This window comes from Bubalus bubalis, chromosome 9 (genome assembly GCF_019923935.1).
Source record: "Bubalus bubalis isolate 160015118507 breed Murrah chromosome 9, NDDB_SH_1, whole genome shotgun sequence".
Lineage (NCBI taxonomy): Eukaryota > Metazoa > Chordata > Mammalia > Artiodactyla > Bovidae > Bubalus > Bubalus bubalis.
Genome location: NC_059165.1, coordinates 61,202,109 through 61,219,745, shown reverse-complemented (window position 1 = coordinate 61,219,745; position 17,637 = coordinate 61,202,109). Strand labels below are relative to the sequence as shown.

The 17,637-nt window shown below is 40.4% G+C and overlaps 1 protein-coding gene and 1 non-coding gene across 2 annotated transcripts; both read right to left on the bottom strand.

The window, feature by feature from the left end:
* Positions 1 to 1,627: 1,627 nt before the first annotated feature.
* Positions 1,628 to 17,586, bottom strand: HSPA9 (heat shock protein family A (Hsp70) member 9). Its single transcript, XM_006070839.3, has 17 exons — positions 17,304 to 17,586; positions 15,920 to 15,978; positions 15,573 to 15,660; positions 14,406 to 14,587; positions 13,547 to 13,671; positions 12,539 to 12,612; positions 12,348 to 12,454; positions 11,579 to 11,741; positions 10,506 to 10,598; positions 7,255 to 7,464; positions 5,913 to 6,140; positions 4,942 to 5,046; positions 4,081 to 4,198; positions 3,330 to 3,424; positions 3,035 to 3,127; positions 2,712 to 2,852; positions 1,628 to 2,437 (listed from the first exon to the last, which is right to left on the bottom strand). Exons 1-17 carry the CDS (start codon positions 17,382 to 17,384, stop codon positions 2,360 to 2,362), a joined length of 2,040 nt encoding a protein of 679 aa, XP_006070901.1. The 5' UTR covers positions 17,385 to 17,586; the 3' UTR covers positions 1,628 to 2,359.
* On the bottom strand, positions 6,785 to 6,855 carry LOC112587159. The gene has a single exon (XR_003111687.1). It is a non-coding gene; the product is annotated as a small nucleolar RNA SNORD63 (small nucleolar RNA).
* Positions 17,587 to 17,637: the final 51 nt, after the last annotated feature.

Sequence of the window (17,637 nt, the reverse complement as noted above, 5' to 3'; positions counted from 1 at the left end):
ATTATTAATTTCTCCTTGAATTCTTTTTAATCTTTTACCAATTAAGTTTTAGTTTCTGGGTGTGGTTTGTTACCCCTAGAACTCTTGACAGATGGAGAGTATAATTTATATGTAAACTTAAAAAGTAATGGAGAAAGCAAATCACCCACAAGTTTTGGACAGTGGGAGAGATCGTTTTGACAAGATTTGAGTGCTTACGAGACAGGCATTGTTCTAATGTTGTGAAGTAACAGTGAACAAGTTTCTGGCTTCTTGAAACTTGCAAAAAAGGGTGGGCCTTAGTTCATTCAGGCTGCCAGAATAAAATAAATAATAATTGACTGTGTAGTTTATAAATGGAATTTTTTCCCTCACAATTAAGGCTAGATGTTAGAGATCAGGGTGCCAGCATGATCAGGTCAGGGCCCTCTTCCAGGTCATAATGTGTCCTCATGTTAAGAACGGCATCAGGGATTTCTGGAACCTCTTTTATTAGGGTACTATTCCCAATCATGAGAATGATCTACCTCCCAGAGGCCCCACCTCAAAATACCATTACCTTAGGAGTTAGTTATTTAAAAGCAGAGATTTGGAGGACCAAAAGAACTCATAGCAATGGGGGAAAGAAAAATTAGGTGGCGTTTATTGCCATGGATAAGGACAGGAAATGACAGGGACTTGAAGGCTGCTATTTATGACAATCTCAAAGTTCTTACTTAAAAGAGTGAGGGGAGGAATCAATTGGAAATATAGGAGAAGACAGTCTGAGCAAGGTCAAAGTGTAGGAGAAGGGGTCCGATCACATGTGTTGTTCTGGTGTAGAAGGGGTGCATTTTAAGTGGGGAAGACTACTTGGAATAATCCCAGTTTTCCTTTCGGGACCTTTAATGCATGTGTTGCCACAAGATGAAGATTATATCTGAATTTAAATTTCTTTTTGCCTTTTAAGGCTGCTTGTGCTGATGTTAGTTTTACTAGTGGGTAACTGAACCACCATCATATATACAGCAGTTTGAGTTCATAAAGAAACACTGCACATCCCCCAAGTTTCCCATTAAGTGTTCATGTGGCTGAAAACTTGAGCCTATTCTCATATCAACCTCAAGAAGCTTTTAAAAGGGTGTTAAAGTCTCCTTAATTTTTTAAAAATAAATTAATTACTAAAACTTGAGTTATAGATGTAGTCACCTTCCTGGATCTTAAGTTGGCAGCATGTGATACTTAGACCTACATTTAAAAGAGTAGGACATGACAACTCGCTGAGGGTAAAAAACCAGAACTATAGAAATTACCTGGTTTCTGATGTATAAGCCACTGAAATCTCACCTTAGGACGTAATGTTTCATTATCATGAGCCAATTCTGAAGTTTTTATTTAGAGCAGAAAGCAGCCTGAAAAGTATGAGGCCTAATTTTCAGGTTAAAGATGGAACATTCAACACTCCAAACCTTAGATGGGCTAGAGAGAAACTCCTGAATCAGACTCGTCTTTGGTGATAATGATTATCATATCAGCCTTCTCAAGTTTTCAATTTGTTAGAAATTGAAATTGGCTAGTGTTAGGAAATCCCATACAGGTCAGGGAACTGGGAAATGTAATTCATGTCATATATTTCTGAAGCTAAATTTCAGGTCCTCAGACAAAAAGATCAAGATGGTTTTCCTATTTATTTTTTTAAAAAAGTCCAGAATGGATCAAAAAGAACACTCATCAAGGACACAGGTGCCAGACATAAGGCCAAAGGGTAGCTAGGAAAGTGTGCCTTCAGAAAATTTGGGCGACTTGTGTTTTAAAAGCTGGATCTAACAAATAGTTAGCTCAGTTTTCTTTTGATCTAGCTTTCCCTGCTCCTCCTCCCAACATGGCACAGCAGGCTTGCTTTGCAAGGCCTCAATTGAGGAATTCCACATACACACAGGCTGGTACAGCAGTACTCAGGTCACTAGAAGGATCTCATCACCTTATGGTTTCATTCCAGACCCAACTGTCTTCACTGTGTGAGATTTCACCCCTTGAAAATATGGCTGCTGCTGCTGCTAAGTCGCTTCAGTCATGTCTGACTCTGTGCGACCCCACAGACTACTTCAACACAAAACAATGTTACCTCTTTAGAATGATCAATAAATCATCTTTCCAACTTTACATGCAGCTGAAATGAAAAAGAATGACAGGCTAGGGACAGAATACTGTGAATTTTGTACTGCTGGACTTGTTACTCATGAAATGATCATTAGCTAATGGTCACTAAATTTACATATTCAGGAAATTATATATAGAATACTGCAAAAACACAGTAGAAGACTGAAGTTTGCCCGTTTCAGCTCAGGAAATCCCTTCACTCCCAAGCATGTTGTCCTTTCAACTCCAAAGTTTACTGCTGTTACTGTTTCTCCTCCTTTTGATTGTCCTTTTGCTCCCCAGTGCCAGAGCTTCCAGAGCCTTCTCGCTCTGATGCCATCTGTAAGAAAGCATTTGAGAGTCACTTGTTTAATGTTAAGGGTGACAGTTTGTTCTCTGATGAACTGAAAATGAAGGAGCTATAGCCTACCTGTCCCACGCTCCCAGGTTTAGTGATTTCTTCCCTTTGGGTTCACCACGTCTCCCTCCCAAAGTATTCAAGAAGACCAGGAAGTTTACTTCCAAGTCCAATACTCCCAGTTCCATGACTGGCTGTGTAGCAGTCATCAGTGAAAGTGATCAAGAGCAGTTACATAGAGTTAGGAGCAAAATACCTTTTTGTATGCCATTTCGAAAAGCTTCAATGATGCTTGCTGAAGGGAAGATGCCGCCTGCCTTATGTTTTCGCCCGTTTCACTGTCTTTCCGAGCAAGGAGCTCCCTCATTTTGGAGATCTCTTCTTTTAGCTTGTTGCACTTAAAACCAAAACAAAGCCAGACCCTCACTTTTTCTGGTTTTCTTAGCCCAGAACATATAGCAGAATGTTTAGAAAGACACTTTTAAGAAATTGCTATCAAGATCCAGAGAAAAATGACTGTCACTGACATTAGTGACAATACATCCCAAACTTATTGAGCTGTTTTAAAAGAGGACTTACTTCATCAGCAGGCAGTTGGTCCTTGAATTCTTCCATCTTGGTCTCTGTGTCATGGATGATTCCTTCAGCCATATTAACTGCTTCAACTCGTTCCTAAGAGAAATTAAAAATGCAGTATGAACAAAGACTTACCAATCAACCTGCTAATGGCTACACACAGTTAAAGAATATAAACAGTAAGAGGGAGAAATCACTGTGGTCTGAGATGTCTTTAAGAGATTTTAGCTGGATTCTATGACAATTTTTATATGAGAATAAATAAGAAAGGCACTTCACATAAGTTACAAGTAATCACCTTCTTTCGCCGGTCTTCCTCAGCATACTTCTCTGCATTTTTAACCATATTTTCAATATCATCTTTGCTTAATCCACCAGAAGACTGAATCACAACTATAATGAAAAGAAGGCACCGCATTATTTTCCAGGAAAATGATATGCTTCATATGCTTTTTTCTCTACTGTATTAAGAAAAAGAATCCTCCTGTTCAGAGTAGCTAATATTGATGTGAATTATGGAGAAGAGGAATAGCCTACTGGCCTATAATAAGCAGAGGGAAACCAAGGGTCCTAATATACAAACATCAACTAACTGCCCTACCTACCAAAAACTTCAGCAATCCAGAGGCTCAGTGCTTGTTTGTTTTGGGGAATAAACACCATACCTGATAACGAGACACTGATAACTAAGGAGAATGAGGGCAAGAACTCACCATCCTCCCCTGAGGCTGGGGGGGAAGATATACACAGTCTAGAGTGTAGTTCCTAATGGAGAGGAACTTCAAAGTCTCTTACCTCACTCTTGTTATTTTAGTCACTAAGTTGAGTCTCACTTTTGTGATTCCATGGACTGTAGCCCACCAGGCTCGTCTGTCCATGGGATTTCTCAGGCAAGCACACTGGACTGGGTTGCCATTTCCTTCTCCAGGGGATCTTCCTGACCCAGGGATCAAACCCACATCTCCTGCATTGCAGACGGATTCTTTACCACTGAGCCACTAGGGAAGCCCTTACCTCACTCTTACAATCTAATAAATAAGAGAACTTACTCTGCTGCTCGCGTCCTGTACCCTTATCTTTGGCAGAAACATGTACAATCCCATTGGCATCAATGTCAAATGTAACTTCAATCTGAGGGACTCCACGAGGGGCTGGGGGAATTCCAATCTAGAATAAATGAATACCAGAGTAAGCTCCTCTCACCAACAGGTCCAGTGGTCTATTTCCAAAACCTGTATGATCTTCTGGGGAATAAGTTACCTGTTTTCTGGGAGAAACATGCGAAACTTACACTTTAAATGTACAAAAACAGGAGTTTGTAGGTTAGGGTAGTACTTTCCTTGCTGCCTGAAATAAACAACACTCATACCAGTGAAGGCTGGCTGCAGCAAGTAACTATAATGGCTTTATGTACCTAAGAATACACAGTGAGAGCAAAGTTCTCCATTGCTCATGTCCGTAAGAAACAATAAGCAATGCTGACTAGAAGCTAGTAGCAAGTGATTTCCCTAGCAGTTCACTGGTTAAGACTGTGCTTCCACTGCAGGGGTCACAGGCTAAATCCATGGTCAGGGAACTAAGATCCCACATGCCGTGCAGTGTGGCCAAAAAACCAGCAACAGTATCAAATGTCTTTAAAAGTAGTAAAGAGATATTTCTTCTAATCACTGTTTATGAACATTTCCCTGAAGCTTATAAACTTCTTGACTTAGTTCCCAAGGCACAAGAAGCGAGGCAAGGCTTTCAAGTAAAAACTGAAGCCCTGGTTATCTGGCTGCAGCATTCATTTGAATGCTATGTGGAAATAAAACTGTGTCAGCAGTTTATAATAATATTAGGAGTCAGAAGAGTTTAACTTCACCATAAAAAGAATGATCATGAGCATGAAATTCAGGATTCCTAATACCTACCAAAGTAAACTGTCCAAGAAGTTTGTTGTCTCCAGCCATCTCTCTCTCACCCTGACACACTTTAATCTCCACTTGAGTCTGTCCATCAGCAGCTGTAGAAAACACCTAGGGAAAAGAAGGAAACTTGCTGGGTTGGCAGCCTGATTAAACTATTACCCCCTACAAACTGCTAACCAAAGGAAGAAATTCACATCCCAACATTGGAAGAATCCTAATGTACACTATGTTCAGAACAAAGGCCCATGTCTTTACAGAGAACAGGAGTAGGATTAGGACAGCAGAAGGGCATACAATAGCTATTGTTCCAGCTAAGCAAACGCATTGTACAAAGATGCAGCACTAGCACATAAGGCCTCAAGAGAAGGAGCTATAAAAAGTGAGATGTTGAAACATGCTCATCCAGAGAAATGGGTCAGAGAAAGGACATTTATGTTCATAGTCACAGGAAATCATCACTTTTCTTCAGAATGATGTTGTGGCAATATATCACTGCAAGCATAGCAAGAGTCATACATAGTTCTTTCATAAAAACATCAAAACTCAGAAAGTTAGGAAGTAATTCTAAACCTAAGACCCACTGTCCAAATAACCCTTGGCTTGGTATCTCAGAACTATCATTTACTGGGAAGACAAGCACACTCCCTTAGTGTCAGCCAAAACATTTTATTTACTGCCTCTGAGAATAAAGTAGGAATTTTCAAATAATGAGGCTCCTTCTGGCACATTATTGTCCTGTGAAGGAAGACACCTGATGACTTCCCTAATATCACCACCACTCCTTACAGGTAAAGAGAACTTTTCCAGGAATATAAGAGAATAAATGACAAGATTCTTACCACCCACCCACATTCAATTAGTGTGAACTGCAAAACAGAAAAGTTTTCTAGAAAGAGCTCACAGAAGTGGTTACAATCACATCCCTCACAGAATCCAGTATCTCTGTGACAAAGTAAGGAGGCGGTGACTTTTACCTGGCTCTTCTTGGTAGGAATAGTGGTGTTCCTGTTAATAAGCTTGGTGAAGACACCTCCCAGGGTCTCAATACCCAGAGACAGGGGAGTGACATCCAGCAGCAGCACATCTGTCACATCACCAGCCAGCACACCTCCCTGAATGGCAGCTCCTATGGCCACAGCCTCATCAGGATTGACAGCTTTACTTGGGGCTCGGCCAAAGAGATCCTGCACAGTCTGCTGAACCTGAGTGCCAAGAAAAAAGAACCTTGTCACTAGCTACTCAGGGCAATTGCCTGAGAATGAGAGAAGAGCATGTATCCACAGACCCCACCAGATCCAGGATAGGTTGCTTCAGATCCAAGAATGTTTACTCAAATTATTATTTTGCAGTTGAGTTCTTATTAATGAGTTAAGTATATTACCTGGTAGCACATACTTTACTCAGAATATCTCATTTATAGCCTTTTTAAATTTGGAAACAATTTGCCTAAATTTTGTCATCTGATTTCCCAAGCAACACACTAGGAATAGAAGCCGGAAGGCATGGGGACTTAAATCGATATTGTCCAAGTCCTCTTCTATGTATCAACTAAAACTCAGCTTAAAAGCAGCAGTAGTAATTCAGTAATTCAGTACCAGTGCTGATGTGAGGTATGTTTTCCCCTCCGTAGTTTACTAATGCTAGGAAAAAATTCTATTTGAATATAACATCAGAGATAATTTGTTAACATAAAGACACCTGCTTGATTCAAAGTCTCTCTTTTTCACCCCCAGTTTATTGTTTTCATTATTTACTTAACCATAAGTACTCAAAGGAAAAAATTATGAAAATCAAAGCCCAAGATCATTCTATTCAAGCTATAAAGAATTATACCTTCAACATGTTCTGTGCTTAGTCATTAGTTTTCCACACACCTGTCTTATCAGAATGATGGGTTGATACAATGCATCATTGCACAAATCTCTGTTGAAGATGGTATTAGAAACCCAAACACTATACTGCAAAACACATATCCAAAACTGCCTACAGAGGATAGTTAATTAAGCTGTATGTTAAGGTGTCTTGGACTTCATACTGCTTCATTCTGAAAAATTCTATAAAACTGAAGTTCAGGGTCCTCCTTGCTAGTACTCCAAAGACATCCGCCCCCTTCTTAATCCTTTCCTAAAAATATTCTTTAAGACTAGAACTCTAGCGAGTACACAAATTCATACCCCTTTCAGGCCAACGTGGTAGAAAGGTCACACACACATGTCCCTACACAACAGAAGCCATATGGTGTGCATATGCTGTGTCCTAAGAAATCGTATGTGGGCCCTCTCCGCTCTCCATGACAAGAATTCCACGGGTACTTACCTTGGGCATCCTAGTCATGCCACCAACCAGAATCACTTCTCCTATGTCACTCTTGCTGACTTCTGCATCTTGCATGGCTTTTTGGCATGGGGCAATGGTCCTTCTGATTAGATCAGTAACAATCCCTTCAAACTGAGCCCGGGTCAGCTTCATATTCAAATGCTTGGGTCCAGAAGCATCCATTGTAAGGTATGGCAAATTGATGTCAGTCTGCAAGGGAAGCAGGAAGACCAGTTGTGAAGTCTATTACTTCAATTAAAGACTACACACTAGAAAATATTTCAAAAACCACAGGGAGGATCAGACACACTTTAAACGAACAGCTACCAAAGATAGACTCTTAAAGATTTAACCTCTTATCTTCTCAGAAGTAACACTACAAATCTATTAATAATAATGAAGGATGGAATAGAGAAGCAGGAAAAAAAATCCCCGTTCAGAAGGTGAAGAACTGTCCTGCCATTAAAACATGCATTAAGAAATCACACTACTTTGTTTTTACCAAGTTTTTTAAAAAAATTCACTGTACTTTAAGAAAAAAGTCACATGTATGCTCTGAACCAAATAATCTGCCACCAAACCAGGGCTTTACAAGTCTAAGATGCTTAAAAAAGCTACAACAAAAATGTCTAAAGGACTGACTACTGCTATGATAGTCACTGCTGCTGCTGCTGAGTCACTTCAGTCGTGTCCGACTCTGTGCGACCCCATAGACGGCAGCCCACCAGGCTCCCCCGTCCCTGGGATTCTCCAGGCAAGAACACTGGAGTGGGTTGCCATTTCCGTCTCCAATGCATGAAAGTGAAAAGTGAAAGTGAAGTCGCTCAGTCGTGTCTGACTCCTAGCGACCTCATGGACTGCAGCCCACCAGGCTCCTCCGCCCATGGGATGTTCCAGGCAAGAGTACTGGAGTGGGGTGCCATCGCCTTCTCCATATGATAGTCACAGAGAGCAGCAAACACTGCTACAGTCACACCATGTAACATATACTATCAATAAATGTAAAATCCTAATAAGGCATGGATTAAGAATAGTTAGGCTAACAAAACTCACTATTAAACATGCAGAAACAGGTGTCTCAGGGGTGAACTCCCAGAAGAGAGTTAAATTTATGCTGCACCTCCAACTTCACAACTTCAGGCCAAAAAGCAATAAAGACTGAGGGGAGCAAATCCTTAACCACTTTTCTTCAGGTAGAGCACCCTGGACAGTTAAAGGCTTAATAGAATTAACAAACCTTCTGGATATAGTTTTAAGAACACCAATAACAATTTCCTCTTTGCACAATGTTAAACCGAATCAGAAAAAAAATTATCTAAGTTAATGCAATCCAATAGAACTTTCTGTGGTAATGGAATGCTACCTGTGCTTCTCAATCCAGCAGCCACTAGTCATACATGGCTGAAAAGCTGAAATTCACCTGAGAAATGGAATTGAGTGCAACTGAGAAATGGAATTCTTAAAAATTGTATTTTGGGACTTCCCTGGTGGGTCCAGTGGCTAAGACTCTGTTCCCAATTCAGGGTGCCCAGGTTTGATCCCTGGTTAGGGAACTAGATCCCACACGCGGCAACTAAGAGTTTGTATGCAATCATGACCCAGTGCAGTCAAATAAATATTTTAAGATTGTATTTAATCTTATTTAGCCATATGTGGTTACTATACTAGTGCAGTTCCATATGCTCTAAGTTACAAACTGAAAAACTCCAGGACTTTCCACCTTCAAATGCCAGTTCCATCATGAAGTTTTGTCCCTTCTCTCTCTCAAATCGAACCATGTATCTCTCCCTACCTCACCCTGGTCCAAGTGCTTTCCTCTCACCACCTGGTGTAGTTTTAACAGCCCCCTACACTTTTTCACACCCACTCAGGCTGCCACAGCTCCCCCGCATTTTTCACTCCACCTCAGGGTGCTTTCCCCAAACTGATCATGTCACGGCCCCATCTCAAAATTTTTCAGTGATTTGTAGTTATCTGAGGAAAGACACCAAATCCTCCAATCTGTAAAGCCTCCAGCTCTTCTATGCTCCTCCTGCCCCTCTAGTCTGTACTTCAGCCACACTGACCCTTTCTCAGGTCTTACCCCACCACCTCATACTTATCTGGCACTTTATGTTTTCCTGATCAACTCACCTTGCAGGAACTCTAATTATGTCAATTACCTGTCAAGTTCCTCTATTATTAGTCTAAGTTTGCCTTTTTTAGAAAATACAATTAACATATACATTTACAGTACCACTTGCTATTTACTATACATTGTCCTAAGCATGTTATACCTATTAATTTACAAATCCTCACAACTCTAAGGGGAAATGGAGTGCTAATTATCCTCATTTTATAGACAAGAAAATAAACATTAGTAATTCATCCAAAGTCATATAGCAAATAATGAAATAGAAACTTAATCTCTACCAGTCCACCTACAGAGTAACTGTTAATCTCTACATTACTTCTGACATTTATTGATATGTTTAATTAACTAATGTCAACCTTTCCCTGGTGGATCAGATGGTAAAGCGTTTGCCCATGGAGGCAAACTTGCACAGGTACATATTCCCCAGCCTTCAGCCAGGTTTCATTAACTCACTGTCTAGACTGGTGATCCAAATAAGACAATTAGAGACTTACATAAAAAGGTGTCTGAAATAAAAACAGAAGTAGTTCTGAGAGTCTCCTGGTACTTCCAGGTTAGTAATTCTAATTTTGCACGCTGTTCAGTCTAGATTTTCCCAGGTGGTGCAGTGGTAAAGAATCCGCCTGCCAATGCAGGAGATATAATAGACTTGGGTTCGATTCCTGGGTCAGGAAGATCCCCTGGAGGAGGAAAATGGTGACCCACTCCAATATTCTTGCATGGAGAATCCTGTGGACATAGAAGCCTGGTGGGCTACGGCCCATAGGGTCACAAAAAGTCCAAAAAGTCGGAAAAGACTGAAGTGACTTAGCATAATGGTACAGTCTAGATTTTAAAAATACTATCTTTAACACAAATAAGTATATTCAATGTCATTCAGCTCTCAATTAAACCATTATTTGACTCCTGTAACATAACCTGATCTGGTGCTTAACAAATTTCAGCTCACCCATTAAAAACACAATGATTCTGTTAATGGAAAAGTTTTTTTACCACCAACCAGAATATGGTTAAAAAAAAAAAATCTCACCAATATTATGCCAATTAAAATTTGCTATTCAAGTAAACTCCGGCTGAAAAGATCCATCAAGGCTGTTGGAATTTGTCCATGTCTCACCTGCACAGATGAAGAGAGTTCACACTTGGCCTTCTCAGCAGCTTCCCGAACTCTCTGAAGCGCCATGTTGTCTTTGGTCAAATCAACCCCCGTCTAACAAAGACATAATATAACTAGTGTAAATGAGAAAATGAATACTACTTAAATCGCAGTGGTAAGGTGTAGACAAGACAAAATAAAGCCATACCTTTATAAACAAGCAAAAATTAATTATTGCCTTTAAAAACCTACAGGAAAAAGACCTAGTCTGAAAAAGATATATTATGTCCGGAGTTAAAGGGATGAACTGTTCTCACTTCTTTACAGCTGTAGGATTCTAGCTCAAAAAAGGAATTCTCAAAATTCCTTTTCCAATACAGGTATTCTCCCAATTTTCCAAAACTTGCTTTAAACCACACCTCACTTTTATAAAAGATCTATATTAACACCTGTTTTTGCCAACCAAATGAAATCTGAAAAAGATTTTCACGTTTACAAAAAAGGCAAAAAGGACAACTAATATTCGGCATTTGCTTTGCAGCAAGCCATTATAGAGGCAGTGTGCACCCCAAGCTCCTTGCCCAGTAACTACACTTATCTGAGCATCAAGCCACCATAGCTTTGAACTATCTGGGAGCATATGAACATTTTGTTTTGTGCATCCGTTAGCAAAATGTGGCCTAAGGTAATTGCTTGTTTGCTTCACAACATTTCAGCTTATCAAAGGTCTCAACGGAAGACGTTTTCAGATAGTGGAGGGAACCTATATAGTTGTCCATCAGTATCTGTGAGGATTGGTTCTAGCACTTCTCTCCAAAAACCTGGATACCCCAATCCAAAGACATTCAGGTTTCCTATATAAAATGCCACAGTACTATTATACACCAGGTACTGTATCCTTTTCATTGTTGTCTGTTCACAATTTGAAGTTACAATAACCAGAACAGTTCAGACTACCCATGAAACTGAAATGCAATTTCAGTGGACTATGCAACAGTCTATTAACGGAGAAAAAATCATAAACAAAGCAAACCGCAGTCCAAAGAAATTCTCTGTATTTCAATGTCTACATATTAACCACACTGGTAACTTACCTCTCTTTTGAACTCCTTCACAATGTGACGCAGCAAGGCCTGATCAAAGTCTTCACCACCTAAGAAAGTGTCTCCATTGGTGGATTTCACCTCAAATACTCCTTTCTGAATTTCCAGTATGGAAATATCAAAAGTTCCACCACCTAAATCATATACAGCAATGCTAGAAAGAAAAAAGAAGGCCTTCAAGAACAAATTCATCACAGGTAGAGTTCAGTCACCAAACTAACATAAATCTGGCTATTTCCCCCCACCCAGGTATAATTATGAAAGGTGATGACTGCCTAAGTGTCATATGTCTTAACATATGGTCCTTACAGCAACATGTAAAAAACACATAGGCGTTAAAATGAAATGCTAAACTTCTGGATGAATACTTGCCAACAGGCATACCAAGGGAGTAAAATAACCGTGAAAGTCAAAGTGAAGTCGCTCAGTTGTGTACGACTCTTTGCGACCCCATGGACTGTAGTCTACCAGGCTCCTCCCTCCATGGGATTCTCCAGGCAAGAGTACTGGAGTGGGTTGCCAAATAACCATAGCCAGTACTTTTAAAAAGAAAAGAAAGAAGAGAGAAAAAGTAATCAAAGGAATAGTCTTGAAATGAATGAAAAACACAGTCCATAGAAACCTGGGGAAAAGATCAAGGCAGTACATTTTTAGTCTAAGGCGCAACACTAAGAAATCAAGATGATGACTGAGAATAGGTTTCAAGATTCCGTGAACTTGGTCTTACACATCTAAGTGGAAATTTATTACACAAACTTACATTTTGTCTTCTGATTTGTCCAGACCATAAGCCAGAGCAGCAGCTGTGGGTTCATTAATTACCCGAAGCACATTCAGTCCAGATATCTGGCCAGCATCCTTAGTGGCCTATAGAAAAAGAAAAAAAGCATTTTCCACCCTTGTGTCCCAAGTACCATTTATTTTGTGACTAAAAATGCTAATTGAACTCACCTGTCTCTGAGAGTCATTGAAATAAGCTGGGACTGTGATCACAGCATTTTTTGCTGTATGCCCCAAATAATTTTCTGGAAAAGAAATCAATGAAAATCAACCATGAGAATCCTATCAGATAAAATAAGCTACAATTAATAATGTAGCCTGACAACCCATGTCATCCTCTTGAGATCACAAACAGTACCCATTCGTTTTTTAGCATATGACCTAACATGTAGAGATCTTATTGAAAAACACTCTGATTTAAAAAACTCAAGATCTCACCTTTAACACATTAGTGAAGGCTCACCAACTACAATGACCTAGACTTAAAAGAGCCACTGTTTCTCTGTTAGGTAGGTAAAACAGGGAAAAGGAGTCCAAAATGGCGGTGGCTAAAAGGACAAGGAAGGAAAAAGCCCAGAAAATAGAACAAAGGAAGGTCTGAGGACCGGAGTGAGGACCTCAGGAAAAACAAACAACACTCCTGGCTGGCCCAATTTACATAGGACAGGCCCAGGGAGAGATAAACATATAAATAGAGGAGCCAAAGCTAGCTCTCTCTCTCCCCCCCACACGCTGGGGCGCTCTTCTCCGCTGGGGCGCTCTTCTCCTCGTGTCTTTGGATCAACGTGCCCTCACGCCTCGAAGATGGATTTTCCTGCTATCTTCTAAATAAAATAGAGCTGTAACACTAGCTGTAACACTGATTTGTCTAAGAGCTATAACATGGTCCATTTGAGACCAAACAGGAAGTTATAAGTTTTACCTAACAGACACAAAAACTTAACATGTAGTCTTTCGGTTTCCTTTCTGGGAAAAAGAAACATGCAAGCCACCATTAGGAAAACTTGGAAGAGAAATTCAATTTGTAGAGAAAGAGTAATGAAGTTTTGCCATTTCTAGGTATTCTGTGCAAAAGTCACTGCAAACTCATTCAAAGGTCAATGAGATAAGGAAGCCAGTGATCTCAGAGTAATCATGCAGTTATCTGAATTTTTCCAGATATGAACTAAGCTTTCTCACCTGCAGTCTCTTTCATCTTCATCAACACAAATGCTCCAATCTGACTTGGGGAATAGAGTTTTCCATGAGCTTCAACCCAGGCATCGCCATTAGAGGCACGGACAATTTTAAAAGGAACATTTTTACTGAAAGACACAAATATTTGAGAAAACATGCTAGCACAATCTACCATGAAGTTACCATACACCATAAAAGCCCATCTTCCACCCCATGAGATCCATGCCAACAAATGAGAACTTCAGGAATTCACTTAATGAAATCCTTTAGAAAGTAATCATTAACATGTTAAAAACATCCTGATGAAACCTGAACATTCTCACCAAATACTTATGCAGCTGCTTTGGATAACACAGAGATACCATATGACCCAGAAACTTCATTACTAGATGTCTACCCAAGAGAAATGAAAATGTACATCCACATACAAACCTACAAATGTTTATGGTAGCATTACTCATTAACAGCCAAAAAGTGGGAACAACCCAAATGTCATCAATAAACATTAAATTATGTATGTATGTGTGCAATGGAGTATTATTTGGCCATAAAAACAAATGAAATACTGATAACATGTGACAGCAAGGATAAACCTTGAAAACATATTGAACTATCTGATCAGCACAAGATGGAGCCTATGTCATCTGTCTCGTGTTTAACTCCAATTTACATGGTCCAGGTATGACTAGCCAAATCTTCATATATCATGTCACACATAGCAAAGTCCTAATCTGTGAAGGCAGAATTGAATATTTTGAAGAAGACACCCTCTGGGCAGGGGCAGGGCCTGTCCCCAGGCATCCTGCTAGGAAGACTGTTCTATACAGCCTTTGCAAATAAATACAATCTTACTATTACTCACATGTCTTTCTGAACTTCTGGGTCATCATATCGCCGACCAATAAGACGCTTGGTAGCATAGAATGTGTTGTTTGGGTTGGTGACAGCCTGTCGCTTGGCTGGCATGCCAACAAGTCGCTCACCATCTGCTGTAAAGGCTACAACTGAAGGGGTGGTTCTGGCACCTTCAGCGTTCTCTAGCACCTAAAACTCCCAAAGTAGGACAGAGAGTAAGGTTCCAGTCACCACCAGTGTCTTTATATCAATTATATGAGACACAAAGCAAACATTAAACAATAGTACTAGTGAGGATATTCTTCTTGCCCTGTAAATATTGATATAGTAAGCAACTACTATTTGAGAGTGAAACAATTTTCAACTAAGAACATCCGAAAAAACAGGAATATATATAAATCAAATGTACTTTTGTTTTGGTGACGGCTAAAAATTTCAGGTATTAAAAAAAATTTGCAGATTTCCCTGGTGATCCCCTGGTTAAGAATCCACCTGCCAATGCAGAGGATACAGGTTGGATCCCTGGTCTGGGCAGATTCCACATGCTGTGGGGCAACTAAGCCGGTATGCCACAACTACCGATGGCTGAGCACCCCAGAGATCCTGGTCCACAATAAGAGAAGCCCTTGCAACAGACAGTAGCCCCCACTGGCTGCCAACTAGAAAAAGCCTGCACGCAGCAACGAAGACCCACCGCAGTAAAGAAAAAAAAATTTTTTTAATCACCAAAAAGGATTAAAAGACCCAGGTGCTTCAAATATTATTGAGGAGAACCAAGTGGGAATAAAGATTTTAAGAACAGAATAGGTAGGATTCAAGAGGAAGAGCCTCTACCACAGCAGGAAATAAAGAACATTCTTCACTTATGACCCAACCTTTGCATTATTTGGAGCTCCACTTGCTTCTAGACTGTTTCTGCACCTTTAACTTTTGTTTAACTGACTTATAAAAAGGTAAAATTTTATTATCTCTATATTAGGACACACTTAAATCCTGGGAAGTTAAATCCATTTGATTATTACCAGCATAAATTAAGCACAAAGATGCACCTCAAGCGAGTCTTAAGAATTTAAACAAAACCTTTAAAATGTCCCTTATCTAAGCCAATGGACACAGAATTCTGAAGTGTCTACTAGCTACCACTACATGGTCCAGAGCCTCCAATTATGCTCACCTTTGCTTGTTTACCTTCCATAACTGCCACACAGGAGTTGGTAGTACCCAAATCAATACCAACAACTGCTCCCTTGATTGCTTCTGATCTGTAAGACATTTAAAACAATGCTACGGTGAGTTAACAGTGGTCTCCAAAATGGTGGTAAAAAAGACTTATTTTACAATATGAAGGTAAACCTTGAAGAAGGTTTGCTAGAAAACAATTATTTGCTACTGTGGTGAAATGAACACTCTCTTAATAAATATACGTGTTTTTTTCCCTGAACAAAATAATCATAAATTTAGAGACCATTAGTCTGGGACTTAATATTTATCATCTATTAAAGAAAATGAAATTATACTTACGCATAGTCCCGCCTTGAAACAATTCTAAAAGCCTCATGACTAAGGCCATTCCAGCCATCCTTAAAAAAAAAAAAATTGCATCAGCCATCAGTTACATAAAAAAACTTGGGCTTGTTTTAACTATTCTTCTGAAGAATATGTGAATGTTTGAGATTTTCATTCTGAGTGGCTACCATGCATAAAGTTCATTAAAATTGTAAGATATTTTATGTATAACAGGCATAATGGTACTGACACAGCAATCAAGTCCAATAAAGTATAAATTTTCCAAATAAGTCAGACAAACAAGTACATGTAAAACTGTCCTGAATTACATTAAAAAAAGGTTTCTCAACTTCAGCATTATTGATTTTGAACAAAACTTTTGTTGGGAGCTGGGCTGTTGACTGCAGGATGTTCAGCAACAACTTGGACCTTTACAACTAGAACCTAGTAGTAGCATGGTTACCCAGACTGTAACAACCAAAGGCTTTTTCAAACACTGCCAAACATCCCGTGGAGAAGCAAAAATACATTACAAAATAACTACTCAATTTCACTGTCACATCAGTGTCCACTTAAGATCCACACATGTGTGTGTTGCAAATATAGATTTAACTTAATCTGAGCCATTTCCCCATGTTGCCAAGCTAATGCTTTAAGGGGAGTAGAATTAGCAATCTTGTGAAGTCAGTTTGGGTGGGGGGGAATATAGAGTAGGGGGGAAAAAATGTCAGGAGTGGCCTCTGATCAGGATCAAAGACCTTTGTTACATTCTCACCTCAGGCTATTGCTAGTCGTCCTTTACTCAACCTGAGCGCAAAGAAGTACAATTCCAAAAGATGTGTTTCTACTCTTACACGATAATGAGCAATCACTCCATGGCCTTTTCCTGATTTGCTTATTTTTTTCTGAAATAACGGAGATGAAGATTCTGGGACAACAACTATTAAATGTTCGCAAACAAGAAAATCAGAGCTTGACTTTTAATTTATTGCTCGGATGCTCTTTCTTCCTTCGTCATATCGTAGTAACCGGGCCCCTGCACACTCCGGATTTTAGAAGACTCCTTCTTCTACACGTAAGCGAAAATAAAAACTATAATAGCTATTCCTTCCCTATAGACTACGACCTCAAGGCCCAAACTGCGTAATCCGTATCAAAAAGCCTATCAGAACGACTACCAGCTACTTGGTGAAATAAAACTCGACGCTCCCAAAGAGTGTGACTCAGCAAAGAAAAAAAGGCAAAACCCTGAATTAATCCTTGAATCAGCAACACTGAATACTGTTATTTTCCATCTCTCCTCTTTCCCGGAGGATTCTGACCCCGAAGGCCGCGCGCGGCCTGCCGCACTGAGTCCCAAGACCGTGAGCCCCTCGGGGAGGGCCCGGCAGTCCCTTACCTGGTGGCGGGCGGCTGTGGGGCCCCGGGAGGCTGCGGTGCCGACGAGACGGGATACTGCGGCTCGGCTGGCGCTTATCATGGCTGCTAGACGGTGGAAGTACGACACAGCAAAGAGGCGCTCGGACGGCCGAGGGCAGCGCGGCGCAGAAGTGCTAGCGATTCTGGAAACCTCCTACCACGTGGGGTGGGGGGCGGAGGTTGACCGCTGCGGCCTGGAAGCCCGCTCACCCTCTGAGGCGCCGCCCGTGCTGCCTGATCAGAGAATACCTGTATGACGCGCCCGGAGGCAGGGCCTATGGCTAATACGCTTCGAAGCCTGATAGTTGGGAACA